At 41.0% G+C, this 14,727-nt stretch overlaps 2 protein-coding genes across 2 annotated transcripts in view; one reads left to right on the top strand and one right to left on the bottom strand.

Moving 5' to 3' along the window:
* Positions 1 to 5,070, bottom strand: part of LOC139462402 (thymidylate synthase-like) — a 32,822-nt gene extending 27,752 nt beyond the window's left edge. Inside the window, exon 1 of the mRNA XM_071244094.1 lies at positions 2,528 to 5,070. Coding sequence (XP_071100195.1) covers positions 2,528 to 2,667 — 140 coding nt within the window. The 5' untranslated portion in view covers positions 2,668 to 5,070. The remainder of the gene's footprint in view (positions 1 to 2,527) is intronic.
* Positions 5,071 to 6,781: 1,711 nt separating this feature from the next.
* Positions 6,782 to 10,734, top strand: LOC139461970 (small ribosomal subunit protein uS9). Its single transcript, XM_071243461.1, has 6 exons — positions 6,782 to 6,839; positions 6,957 to 7,008; positions 8,374 to 8,475; positions 8,862 to 8,958; positions 9,508 to 9,555; positions 10,553 to 10,734. The coding sequence occupies exons 1-6, from the start codon at positions 6,817 to 6,819 to the stop codon at positions 10,696 to 10,698; spliced, it is 468 nt and encodes a 155-aa protein (XP_071099562.1). The 5' UTR covers positions 6,782 to 6,816; the 3' UTR covers positions 10,699 to 10,734.
* The last annotated feature ends 3,993 nt before the right edge of the window (positions 10,735 to 14,727 follow it).

Raw genomic sequence — 14,727 nt, 5'->3', positions numbered from 1 at the left:
TGTGTTTTCGAAAGGGGCGAAAGTGGTCTGTGTAACCCAAGAGGGGGGTTTAGGGGTTGCTTAGATAGAATTTGGGAATTTAGAGATTTGGAATAGATGCCGATGGGGTTGGGGAGGAGAACTAAGGGAGCTGGGTATGGTGGATGTTTGTTTATGTGATTTTGATTTGGTAGGTTATTGTGTTTTTAGATGCGTTTTATTAGTTCCGTTTTCATTAAGAATTCGCCTAAGGCCTTGAAGTTTTCTAGTTTATTTTGTGGGTTTAGTATTGCTTCTAGAGTGAGAGCCTTGTTTAGATTGAGGGTGGTTTGTAATGCGGTTCGATGTGTTAGGTAGTGTGCACAGTGGATGAGTGCGTGTTCTGGGGTTTGTGGTTGTTTGCAGTGTGGGCAGTTACCTGTAGTGAGTAGTATAGTCTCAGTCCGCAAAAGGCCATTTTGGTTGAGGGAGGTTGAGGGAAAATAGGGAAGGTGATTGGCTGATCCAAGTCACGTGATCGGATAGGATGACTCATGCATCAACAGCACGTCACAGGTGAGGGGGGATGAAAGGTGTGTGTTTATAAGGCAGAAAAGAATTCACAAGAAAACAAAAGTAAAGGTTATTGAATAGAGCTATGTGTATGGCGTGCTGTCCTAAATAGACAGACCGTACCCGTCAGCCCAGTTTGAATTGAGCGCGCTTGACAACTCACGTGGCCCTATATTCAAATAACCCGCGCTCGCCAGAGCGTGCGACCTGGTTTGATGAATACAGGGTGTGTGTTGAAAGTACATCATACCGCAATAGAGACGGGTTGTGTCAACATGATATACGCCGGGTAACGTAGGAATAAAAAATGTACGTCTAGCTGGATCAAATTCATCTTGTACAGTCTACAAGTTGTACACCATGAACGTTAGACAACCTGTATGAAAAAAAATATATAGATAAAATAGATAAGACTACACAACCAGCAAGCTAGCAGTGTAGTTTACATTTAGCGCGCAACAACGAGGTAGTCATGTCACCCTGCATTGACTATAACGCTGAAGGCAGCCGGATTTCGAATCACCCGCACTGCCTACTATTGTGAACCATTTGTATAGAAGGCGTCCCGACTTGCATAGTTGATGTTTCAATGCTAGCGTTTGCTTTTAACGCGATGATAAATAAATCTTGCGGTTTGAGTTTTAACCGTGTAACACGATGTGCACAGTTTTACTTCAGAACGTGCTATTTTGAAAATAGATAGAAAACTGATAAGTACATGTACCAGTGTGACCGCACGAAGCTAGGTTTGTTGGGAAAGTGATGGAAGTAATCTATAGGACGTTTTCATGTTTACAATACTCACCCTTAATTCGAAGAGAGAACAGAGTTTATCATGGAAAATTGTTTGACGAGGAAAATGTTTTATTGGAAATATATATCGAAGCAGGTTTATTCATAGCTAATGTATAGCAGAGAGACTAAGCGACCGACCGCCCATAATGATGTCAACATACCCCGGCCTTACAATTGATGTTAACATACCATCCTCGCCTGAAGCTTCCCATTCATAAATTGTGTGACCAGTGTCCCGTATTTATGATATGTTAGGGAAGATGTGTTGTACATTTGTTATTTTAAAAAAAGGAGTTATTTCAGAGAGGATATATATGGGTATTCCCCTCATTAAACCTTTCTTTCGTTGGTGTCTATTAAACGTATCCGGTATTTAATACATTTGAATGATGTAGGAAAGTATGTGCGTGTAGATGTTGAACCTGTATCCGAGCACGAATGTATGACACCTTTCAATAGATCAATTACGGTTCTAACCACGACACGCAACATGACTATGAGCGTGGTTAGCAGTTCATATTTATAAACACATCGTAAATGACAGATTTCTGATGAATGAACTCGCCCGCACACATGTCTATAGGGTTATGTTCGCCCGGGGGCGGTCGGGTAGCCTAGTGGTTAAAGCGTTCGCCCGTCACGCCGAAGACCCGGGTTCGATTCCCGACATGGGTACAATGTGTGAAGCCCATTTCTGGTGTCCCCCGCCGTGATATTGCTGGAATATTGCTAAAAGCGGCGTAAAACCATACTCACTCACTCACTCACTATGTTCGCCCGAACTGTAAACAGTGACACATTGATAACAGGAAGGGTGTGTGGAATGCACTCGTCCTTGTAAGGGTAAAATACGCGTTTAAACTCACCATTTAAATGATGACATTACTTTTTAGATGTATTGGTATCAGTGAGTGAGTGAATTTAGTTTTACGCCACACTCGGCATTATTCCAGCTCTAGGACGGTGGTCTGTCAATAAACGAGCTTGGACCAGACAATCCAGTGATCAACAGCATGAGCACTGATCTGTGCAACTAGGAACCGATGGCACGTGTCATCCGAGTCGGCGAGACTGACCAACCGATCCCCGTCAGTCGCCGATAAGCATGGGTTACTGAAGGTCGATTATATAACCCGGACCTTCACGGGTGTAGTATGACGAAGACTATATACTAATATGATCGCTTTTTTAACATACTCACAAGTGTGCTGAGAAGAAAAGAGTGTCTTCCAAGATTCCCTGCACGTGTAAGACAGTATAAACTCTACAGTAGTGTAGCCCGACAAACAGTTTTACTCTCGCCAGCAAAAGGATTTGACGTGAACAACATGAAGAAATCATCAGAGATTAGACTTGACCCTAGAGATATATTTAGGAAGACTACGTTGAGAAAATCACAACAGAGAAAGAAACCACAAGCAGCCAAGAAGTCGACGCTGAAGACAAAGAAGAGACCGGTAACACCTAAAATGAAAACGATGACAACCAAACAGGGATCGAAGACAAACACCCCAACCCGTGAAAATACAACATTTCGCACTGTTGAATGTTTCCTTTCCTACGCTGTTTTAAGGTTGAATGGTTGTCTATAGTCTATGCTTTATCCATTGCTTGTAACGATTTCCCAGGTCCCAGTTTCACAATTCCTCTCAAGTAGAGGGAAATTCGGCGTTTCTTATCGTTCAAATGCCTCAGTTTACGAGGTGTTTTCAAAATATGAATCAAACTAGACGCGTGGCGTGACTCAGCATTCTCTTCTGACTGTTAGACTGATATAGTAGTGATGGGTATTTATGCCTAATCGTTCTGCTCACGATCACCATCCTCCTCCTCGTCATCACTGTCGTTATCCTCTGCAACGCTATCAGATTCAGTCCCACTTTCTATTTCCGGCATATCCATCAAAGGCAGGATCTCTTTCATCTTGGGTTTTAGGAGTTTGATTTTATTTTTGAGAACGGATTGTTCCGTTTAAGGATTCATGTCTCCCAGGTTGTATAGTATGTTTTGAAACAGAGGTGCCTCTTTAAAGTACGTGGTATATTCCATCGCATAGTTGAGAGTACTACGCACTAGATCCTCCCACCTCAGTTTCAATCTTCTCTCAATCCACTCTTGCGTTCGTCCCTGTCGCTTGTACTGTTTTTTCTGCAGTTTCATCTTGTCATGAAACGTATCGTACACCTGCTTCCAGATGCGTTGTAAGCCTACATTTTGCCACTCCTCGGCTTCCATATTAGTGAATGTTGACTTCCCACGTGGAGGTTTGACGGCAAGACCACTGCCTTTCTGGGAAGAGGCTAGGTCGTCAAAGTCACTGTCATCGTCATCACTCTCGAGTCTGGCACGCTTTCTCTTAGGTTGAAGGCTATTGGCCGGACACCAGTGTTTGATATGTCGCTGTAGATCGTGCATGTTATCTATCAGCACCCCGCAATCTGCGCAATCCGTGGCCATAGTCAATGATGTCTCACTACTCGTGTCTGAATCGGTTTTAATTGGAGTGAGCTGATGTTGGGGCAATCTCTCTTCTTGTGTCAGAGGACTATCCAGAGATTCTGTTGTAGTCAACTTCTCCCTACGCAGATCAGGTTCAGACTGTGCTGTTGTTCTCCTGTTTTCCTCATTTATAAGGTTAACATGCAGTCGATCATTATCTTTGGTGGTAGGTTTTAGATCGATGGTGAGTTGTCCATAGGGTGTTTCAGCAACCTTCTCATACATAGCCATAAAGTGATCCATATGTTCGGGGAAAATTCTACGAGCGAAGAGTTTGATTTGCTGTTTATCTATGGGGGAATGAAACAGGATGACATAATGCGCGTTCAAAGCAATGTCTCTCGATTCCTTACCTCTCGGAAACAGATTTTGTATCAAGAGAAAGATCAATACATTCTTGTGATGTGAGGTCTGAGTAAACAGCCGCGAAATACGCTTGTCGTGCTTTGCTTCGGCCAGGAAATCATCCAGGACCAACACGTTCTGTTGACGAGCATCAAAGTAATCCTCGTCCAAGTTATCGTAGGGAATTTCTTTTACAAAGGTCAGTTGAGGCAGCTGCTCACCGAGGTCCTGATATAATGGCTGCCATTGAGTATAACACCAAACGATGCGGGTAGGTTGGGGTTGGATCAGGCCATGCCGGAGTACATGAGAGGTAAACACAGACTTTCCACAACCACTGGGTCCCACAACGAGCGCATTTGAGGGAATCAGGAACTTCAATTGTTCTCGAAGATCAGATATACATGGTAAATGAGGCAGCCACGAGTGGACTTGCGATGGCGGCGGCGGCGGATGTGCTTGTAACGGCGGGTTGGCTTGACGCAGCGACGGCGGTGGGTGGACTTGCGGCGGCGTTAGCGGGTGGGCTTGTAATGGCGGGTGGATTTGCGGTGGCGGCGGCGGTAGCGGATGGGCTTGCGGCGGCGGCGTTAGCGGGTGGGCTTGTAATGGCGAGTGGACTTGCGGCGGCGGGTGGGCTTGTAACGGTGGCGGTATGCTATGTTTATTTCTCCTGTGTCGTAACATGACATCTCTCCTTGAAAACATTTTTCCACAGTCCAGACAGGTGGCAACCCCCATGGTGATCCAATACGGTGTGCGATTAGAGGGTATGAAGCTTTCTTTTATACCCTTGACTCTGTTGACGCTTCAAGGCAGCAAGTGCCCGTTCCACCACAGCCTTCACCTCCGACACATGTTGTATTTTCACGAGTTGGGGTATTGTCTTCGATCCCTGTTTGGTTGTCATCGTTTTCATTTTAGGTGTTACCTGTCTCTTCTTTGTCTTCAGCGTCGACTTCTTGGCTGCTTATGCAAGTCGGGGCAGACCTGAATAAGTCAACGCCTTCTATACAAATGGTTCACAATAGTAGGCAGCGCGGATGATTCGAAATCCGGCTGCCTTCAGCGTTATAGTCAATGCAGGGTGACATGACTACCTCGTTGTTGCGCGCTAAATGTAAACTACACTGCTAGCTTGCTGGTTGTGTACTCTTATCTATTTTATCTATATTTTTTTTTTATACAGGTTGTCTAACGTTCATGGTGTACAACTTGTAGACTGTACAAGATGAATTTGATCCAGCTAGACGTACATTTTTTATTCCTACATTACCCGGCGTATATCATGTTGACACAACCCGTCTCTATTGCGGTATGATGTACTTTCAACACACACCCTGTATTCATCAAACCAGGTCGCACGCTCTAGCAAGCGCGGGTTATTTGAATATAGGGCCACGTGAGTTGTCAAGTGCGCTCAATTCAAACTGGGCTGACGGGTACGGTCTGTCTATTTAGGGCCTCACGCCATACACATAGCTCTATTCAATAACCCTTACTTTTGTTTTCTTGTGAATTCTTTTCTGCCTTATAAACACACACCTTTCATCCCCCCTCACCTGTGACGTGCTGTTGATGCATGAGTCATCCTATCCGATCACGTGACTTGGATCAGCCAATCACCTTCCCTATTTTCCCTCAACCTCCCTCAACCAAAATGGCCTTCTGCGGACTGAGACTATACTACTGTAGTGTGTTTGTTTTTTAAATTTTAGGTGGTTATTTAGGTTGGTGTGTCCTCTTTGGAGTTTAGTTATTACTCTGTCGGGGTTTTTTTTATGGATGGAGAATTTTTGGTTTGGTTAGTGGTTTGCAGAGCACTTTTTTGATTTGGCTATTTGAGTTTAGATATAGGTTATGCCATTTTTGTGATTTTTTGCTTGTTTACAATTTTAATTTCTGATTTTGAGATTTTAAGCTTATTTCTGGGATTTTGAGGGATAGTTTAGCTGCTTTATCGGCGTTTTCATTACCGTATATTCCTACGTGGGCGGATATTACCAATTATGTCCCGCCTAAGCCTCTCCTATTGACCAATCAGATTCCACCGCTCGTATCACTTGCGTTTGCTTCACACAAAATTGTGGCGCTCAGTCAGGACGATCCGATCGATAATCAAGATCTATATTGTGATAAAACGGGTCTTACATCGCGAAATGCATCAAATCACGTGAGCCTCTTGATTGCACATCTAACAAAATGACTTAAAGTAATTTGTGACGTTTCTCAGAGAAGCTTTTGTAGAACGGCAGCGCGTCTTCTAAAAATAGCGACCGATGAAAAATTACATAACATAGTGTATGTTTAATATTTCGAAGGCGCTTACCGACATCGTCTCATTGGCCTGTACCGGCTCGTATATTGTGATATTATAGACGGGGCCCAGCTTAGGGTCAGTGTAGCGCCAGCGCAGCATACCCAGGGAACCACACTGTGTAACAAAATAATATTATATTTCGTAATCTTTTTCCAAATTATCATCATATATGCATGGTTACCATTTCAATAAACGGTCGCATATGTTCATTGAAACAGCCTTTCTATAAACAAGAAGAAAATATTACAAAATAACTTTGTGTAACGAGAGTAGGGCCCCGCTGCAGCGGAAGTTGCTTTCCCCCCTGACTTCCTTTCTTTTCCAACATGGCTGGGGAACGTGACGAGAAGTGAGGGACTCTCCTTTTCTTTGACATATCTTAGATATATCCCAATAAAATACACGATTACTTCATTTATGGCATGAACAATAAAGCGTTACTAAACACACATCTTTTGTTTCACAGGACTACACAGTCGAAAGGACCCCTGCAGTCTGTCCAAGTATTTGGACGTAAGGTGCGTGGTTAAGAGGTTAATCCGAGGATATTTCGTACACTGTGTTTCGACTCACTATTTAATATTTGAAGGAATTCCCAACCTTCATCATCATGGGAGATGTACAGCTGCGTGGGATCACTCGTGTTGCTTGTAACTGACAGCAGTATATGTGACAAGTGGCAACATTAATTTGCATGAAGAGTTGATCACCATCAAGTGACATTACCATCCTCATTTCCAAACGATATCACCTGGCCTATATATTATCGTGGTATCGGTAAACCTCATAATCAACACCACTGTTGACTGTTTACTCATGTAAATCTAAGCACGATATTTCATCTCTTGATCGAATACAGGACTCCTTGCGGTATGTCACGGCTAATTCACGATTTGAAAACTGTCTTCGATAATATCTTACATAAAATATTATGATGAAATAAAGTTTACATTTACCCAAACAGTCTTCTTACTGTCAATTGCTGAAGATGGAAAGTAACTTTTTGTTATATCTCAAATGTCCCCAAAGTGCCCTGCATAAATGTGCCACCACTTGCCAGTGGAGTGAAATGTGTGGATGTTGATAATGATTTCTTTCGGAATTGTGTTTGCGTATTTGCTCAAAGTTACTTCTCCAATATTTATCGATAATTGATCAATAATTAGTTAACGATTATCAGTCTGTTATCTGTATCGTCATTCGATGGCCAGCCCTAGGGTAGATATTGATTGTCGTTCACTTCAAATGTCAGTATTTGATTACATACAGGTTAAGCATGTGTTTAGGGCTTTAAAATAGTGGTTGATTAAGCTAACAGTTGCGTCAAATGATACACAATACACAAAATGTGTCGCTTGCCTCATGCATTCCTATGGAGTGTCTGGCTGATAAACCCTTCTTCCAGGGATTGACATCAGACACTCCTCGTTCCTAGGGCAGAATACTATTGGTATTGGTAGGGTAGATATTGATTATCGTTCACTTCAAATGTCAGTATTTGATTACATACAGGTTAAGCATGTGTTTAGGGCTTTAAAATAGTGGTTGATTAAGCTAACAGTTGCGTCAAATGATATACAATACACAAAATGTGTCGCTTGCCTCATGCATTCCTATGGAGTGTCTGGCTTATAAACCCTTCTTCCAGGGATTGACATCAGACACTCCTCGTTCCTAGGGCAGAATACTATTGGTATTGGTGCACTGATTGATTATAAAATTGGTTTATCCATTATTTGTGTGCATTAATTTGATTATCAATCACATTAGCATTAAATGAACATATTTATTTAGATAATGTCAATATCCCAGAGAGAAAGAGGAAGAAGTTGAATGTACAAGTACATGACATACACATTATTCTTCATGTACTTGGGTTGTAGAAAACTGCTACAGCTGTTGCTCACTGCAAGCGTGGAAATGGCCTGATTAAGGTGAACGGTCGTCCCCTGGAACAGCTCGAGCCACAGATCTTGAGGGCTAAGGTGATTTGATAATTGTATAAATACAAAAATCATGGCTAGATTTTCCTGTGACATGTAATATGTTTGAAATATTTAAATGTAAAGATTGCGACTTCCATAACTCTACAATACGTACGATCTGCAAGAGTTATTGGATTGTTTCAATGTGTGGCCTGGTTTTATTAGCTTATTGTGCATGTTGTCAGAAGTGAATCATGTTGAGATTACATTGCTACAGACGAGCTTGATTAATCACTTGTCCTGGTACTACATTAGTAGTATGGCTACTCATGTCACCAATCACTAGTTTGCTGGTCAAGACTACATTTACAGGCCACTGTGCTGTACATTAATGACTGACACACATTACTGATTCAGTGCTACATTTAAGTTGTTTTTCCTTTCAGCTCCAAGAGCCTGTGCTGCTCCTCGGCAAAGAAAGATTTGCCGGTGTTGATATCCGTGTTCGCGTCAGAGGTGGTGGTCATGTGGCACAGATCTATGGTAGGCATATTTTATACACTGTATCATCTTTTTGAGCAGTATCAGTAATGATTTTCGGTCAGACCAAAAGCTTTTGAGCCAAAACATGACTGTGGGTTAAAAAGCAATCTTGAGGCTTGACTTACAACTGTCCGGGCGCTAAGATCACATTGGAGGGGGGGGGGGGGGGGCTTGGTATGTTGCATGGGTGACATGACATCCTTGTACAGTTTCAGTTTTGAATTTTGATTGGCCCAAGAAATTGGTCATTGAGAAACAATCCCTATAACACTATGTAAATTTTGGTGTTGGTTGCCAAGGAACCAGATTTCAACCTTGTTTGTTAGAAAATGTTTTACCAGGCTTTCGAAAATGCTGTTTATAGTAAATAAAAAGTGAATAAGTTCCTGGCAACATTATGTTAGCCACAGTACATCTTGCCAATATCAAAGTCTGTGTGTTAACTGAAAAGAGTTCCAGTTAACTGTTTCACTGAAAGCCAACTGCTAGTACAACTGAAGATAAACCCATGTTTTGAATGGTTAATGATTTTTGTCTTCTTGTTTCTAGCGATCAGGCAAGCCATCTCCAAGTCTCTTGTTGCATACTACCAGAAGTGTAAGTTGTTTCTATTATTTGGTTAGGTGGAATACATAGTGGTAAACTTCCTCCACATTTCATCATTCGTAAAACAAGCTGAATACAACCAATGTTACACTCAAAGGATATAAATCCATACTGCTTATCTGGCAATGAATATACCCGTGAAGATCCCGATTAGAATAGGTCTTCAGCAACCCATGCTTACCTTAAAAAGTGACGATGCTTGTCGTAAGGGGCGACTAATGGGATCAGGTGGTATGACTCGATTGATGCATGTCATCATATGCCATTTGCATAGATCAATGCTCATGATGTCAATCACTGGATTGACTGGTCCAGACTCAATTATTTACAGACCACCACAATATTGCTGAGTGCGGCATTAAGCAAAAGCAAACAAATAATACATAAATGTTCTTAACCTGAACACAGACATTGATGCATATTTTACCAACATCTAATATAAGACATAAAGCTTAAGTTTGAAACCAATAATGATGTTACCAATCAATCACAATCAGAACGACCTTTCATCCGACCAATCAGTGCGTGGCTTACCAGATTATGAAAGTGACAGTCGGAATGTGATTTCTAATCATGCAATCCCATGCAAACTTTTAACATTGGGTATTCCGAACGATATTTACGGGTTTAACGACGGAATCCTTACAATCTAGACCATCGATTAGCCATTCCAGAATGTTGTTTGTTTGTTCAGCTTTCAAATTTGTCATCGAGAATTTGTCAAAATGTTTCGAAGCGTAGTCGCCAATTTGAAATTTGTACCGTAAAGCATGAGAAAGCTGCCTTCTGATTGGTCATTCCATTGGTGGTCAAAGTTTGTGCAAGGTCAGTCTGACATGACCTGTAATGGCATGTCCTCAGATCTTTGTTTAGCGTTAGCGAGAACTAAGATCTGATTTTAATGAGATTGGCCATGATAGTATTGATACTGATGAAAATATTGCATATTCACTTCAAGACAATCATAAGATAAACCTTGGGTTTTCAGATGTAGATGAAGCTTCAAAGAAGGAAATCAAGGACATCCTGATTCAGTACGACAGAACACTGCTTGTTGCTGACCCCAGACGCTGCGAGCCCAAAAAGTTTGGTGGACCTGGTGCCCGTGCCAGATACCAGAAGTCCTACCGTTAAGTCTGTACTATGTGATAATAAAGTCTGGGGACGTAAGCTCCTCCTTGTGTTTTTATTGACATTGTCCCCTGCAGCCCCACAAAGATGTTAGGTGTTCCTGTAAACAAGTAATAACATATTCAGGGATGTAATATCACAGGAACTCGATGATAGCGTGTACAACATAATATATTCGTATAGAAAAAAATCGCACCCCTATATATACATAGAGACAAGGAGTGGCACCCGCCATCTTTGGCGAACCGACTGCCAAATCTTGAATAAGAATCCGCGTAAATATATAATCAAAGATTTTTATAGAAAAAAACTAAAAAAATGTTATCGAAAACCGGACCCCACTAGACTTTTCCTGTTTTTTCGGGAAACCTGCTCACATCCCTGCATATTGCCAATGCAGTGTCGGTCAATATTCATATACATGCAAGTACATCTTCATTTGGATTTGGGGTTAGAATAGGTCCTCAGCAACCTGTTCTTGTAAGAGGTCAGGCTCTGTGATTTTTTTATTGAATGTCGTCATACCCAGACACTGGTATTTTGCTCATGATCTCAATCACTTGTTTGTTTGAGACTCACAGGTCACTTTCATTTGGATGAATGTGGCGCGAAACTTAAACAATGAATAATTGATAAGTTTTATCACATTTGGTGAGGCAGTAAAAAAACAGGCTGGCTGTCGATACAGATCATAGAGACAGATCATTGTTAACTAAATATTGATCAATTATCGATAAATATCAGAAGTAACTTTGAGTAAATATGCAAATAAAGTCCTAAAGCAGTCAACATATTTCGCTCCACTGGTGAGTGGTGGCCCGTTATTTATGCAGGGATTACTTTGTGGACATTCAAAATATAACCAAAAAAGTTACCTTCCATCTTTAGCAACTGACAATAACAAGTCTGATTTGGTAAACCTAACTTTATTTCATGACAATAGTTTATGTAAAATCTGAACGATGAGACAGTTTTTATATCGATAATTGTTAATATTTTTCCCATCGCCAATAAGTTCTGATTATCTTTTTTGTTTGCCAGCCCTAAAAATTACCTGTTAAAGGTAGTAAACACATGAAACCAGACCGTATGGATACTGATTTTACTTATCCTAGTACTTAAGTCCATTCTGCCATGGCTCAACGAGATCACACTCTTGGATTTTTTGTTTAATGCTGCACTAGGCAATATTCCAGCTCTATGACGGCAATCTGTAAATAATCAAGTCTGGACCAGACAATCCAGTTATTCATATCATGAGCATCGATCTACGCAATTGGGATACGACCACCCGATCCTGTTGCAACAAGCATGGGCTACTGAAGTCCTTTTCTACCCCGGAATCTTCAGGGGCTACACCAGTGCTTGTCGCACTAATTCTGAAGGCACGGACCAAAACATCACTACACACAAGTAACTGGTAGTTATCAGATCCCACTGATGTCTCAGACTATATCTACATGTACGAACGAAATGACAGGTTAGGTATTTAACAAATTCAGAATAATATTTGGCCAATCAGTTTTCAGTTAAAGTGTTTTGGGCACTAAATTAGAATGATGAATTGCAAAACAGCTCAAAATTGGGAATAGTCCCTGCGTATTCTTTCTATATTCATCTTCGATTGTGTCGAACCTTGAATAAGTATTTACGTAGGTCCCTTCAACTTCGACACAATGGTGTTTGACTGTACCTGGAATATTTTTTAATAATTCAAAAGAAATATATATATATGTTAATTAATTTCTGCCATACCACCCCCATGTTAAAGATTAAGTGAAACATACCACAGCCAAGGCCCCTTAATGAAACTGTGAGGGTGGTGTCTGCCCCAGCTCCGAGAAAAGGTGTTCTGTACTGCTGGTTCATCTTCAATTATCCATTATTTAGTTCTCCATTCAATTAGGCCAAGACAGCATGTAATATTTTCTTCCAAATTAAAAAATAACTTTTTACTACATATATCAGTTAACAAGTTTCTGAACATTACTTTTCACAGGGTGAGGTGAAATGGGGTTTTCGCAGTATTCGTGATTATTATCCCCCGCCCAACAAAGTTAGCGGGGAATATAGAAACAGGCTCCGTCCATCCCTCACGTTTCGTTTCCTGAGCATAACTCAGAAACCGCTCAATATTTTTTCATCAAATTTTGCAGATCTGTCAAGTACATGCTGAACTGGTGCCTTTTGCTGTTAAGAAATTTTAAAAAAAAAATTTTTTTCGTTTCCATGGAAGCAAGATGGACTTAGGTTCCAAACTCTTCTTTTTTTTACAATTTCCATGGCAAGTTCCACCTCGGTTTAAAAAGGTTAGGGTTTGTTTAGATTTAATTATGTCATAAATTCTGCAACAGGGGCGGGGGATATAGCCACGTTAGTGGCAAACTCATGTTGCACTTGCATAACGACATGCATGAACATCTGTGCTTGTTGCGGCTTGTAGCAGTCCAGACTGTCAGTATTATGGTGCTATCCCATGTTGATACAATGCCACAGTTTAACATAAATACCCCGCTTAGACACGGTTCATTGTCTCCGAGCCGAACACTCCTTGTTTTAGCTCCTTAATGCCCAACGCCAAGCACGGTAACAAGTACCAACTTTTAACATCTTTTGGTAGGGCACACTCAGGGGATTGAACCCCCGACCTTCCACTCTCCAGGCAGATGCTGTCAACTAGATAACGGAGACGGTCAGTTGTAAAGGATGTGATTCAAATGAACCATAACTGTTTGATAGAAATATGTACCCTGGCATAGAGTGTATTCATCAAGTAAAGAAAGAGAGAAACACAGATTTTCTTCATCTTTTGGTATTTAGGGACAATACTATTCTCTGTGGTGGAGTGTTTGGTGGTGAGTGAAGGAATGAAAATCTAATAATCAGTTTAATAAAGTAAACTTTTGTAGGGATAATTAGGTATGTCCATTCTATTTATATTTACACTATTATTAGAGTGAGTATGGTTTTACGCCGCTTTTAGCAATATTCCAGCAATATCACGGCGGGGGACACCAGAAATGGGCTTCACACATTGTACCCATGTCGGGAATCAAACCTGTGTCTTTGGCGTGATGAGCTTTAACCACTAGGTTCCCGACCACCCCACATTATGATGAGAATAACTTTTGTGTCACGGAAAGATAAAAATATCCCTATCAAAAGTGGAGTAGTATATTATAGCTTTTAGATACCTTTAAACAGTGCAGACAATGTGGGAGAAACTTTATTAAAAGTGTGTATGCTATGACATGCATTCCACAACAGACAAATAAATCTATGCTATGACATGAATTCCACAACAGACAAATAAATCTGTGATAAACAAGTCAAGCACAAGCTTTACATGAGTGAGTTTGGTTTAACAGCGAGTTAAACAGTATTCCAGTTATATCTCAGCACGTCAGCTTGATCTGGAAGGAAAGCATGAAGTGATGCAGGTCTTAAACGTTTATCACTGGGTGAAAGTGAGCCCGGGAATGAACCGGAATACGAACCCACAAATCATAGGTTTCTGCTGTGTCCAGGAGACAGCCAGTTGCAGCACCTTGGACAACTAGGCCACCCATGCCCCAGCCTTAATTCTAGTTAAATATCAAGCTGAAGTGAAAAGCATCAATTCTTAAGAACTAATCAATTGTCTCGTCATTTATCAAACTTTCATCTATGAAACAATCATAAAAGCATATCATTGGGAAATGTTTTTCATATTTGGTCCTTGGTTCATAAAAAGAATATTCATATATTTCCCTGAATCATCTTTCACGAGGTACAAATTTGAGCTGGCACATCAGAGTTGGAATCTGCATTTTTATAATTTAGGGGTGCACTCTGCTCAAATAAAAAAGTGAACTCACAACCGCGTAGATCAATGCTCATGACATTAATCACTGGATTGTCTGGTCCAGACTCGATTATTTACAGACCACCATCATATAGCTGAAATATTGCTGAGTGCGGCGTTAAACAACAAACAAACGAAAAGAGAACGAAAACAAGACCACAACTCAGAATTGTCTGATAAAAGATGGT

Source organism: Haliotis cracherodii, unplaced genomic scaffold (assembly GCF_022045235.1).
Source record: "Haliotis cracherodii isolate W230 unplaced genomic scaffold, xgHalCrac1.p SCAF_15, whole genome shotgun sequence".
NCBI lineage: Eukaryota > Metazoa > Mollusca > Gastropoda > Lepetellida > Haliotidae > Haliotis > Haliotis cracherodii.
The sequence above is the reverse complement of the archived record's forward strand: the minus strand, read 5'-3'. Positions and strand labels throughout refer to the sequence as shown.

What these genes read in the sequence shown, in the direction of transcription:
- LOC139461970 (XM_071243461.1), top strand. Translation starts at nt 6,817, where the DNA reads ATGGCTGGGGAACGTGACGAGAA. An exon ending in TCATGTGGCACAGATCTATG is followed by an intron (nt 8,959 to 9,507) that starts GTAGGCATATTT and finishes TCTTGTTTCTAG; the next exon opens with CGATCAGGCAAGCCATCTCC. An exon ending in TGTTGCATACTACCAGAAGT is followed by an intron (nt 9,556 to 10,552) that starts GTAAGTTGTTTC and finishes TTGGGTTTTCAG; the next exon opens with ATGTAGATGAAGCTTCAAAG.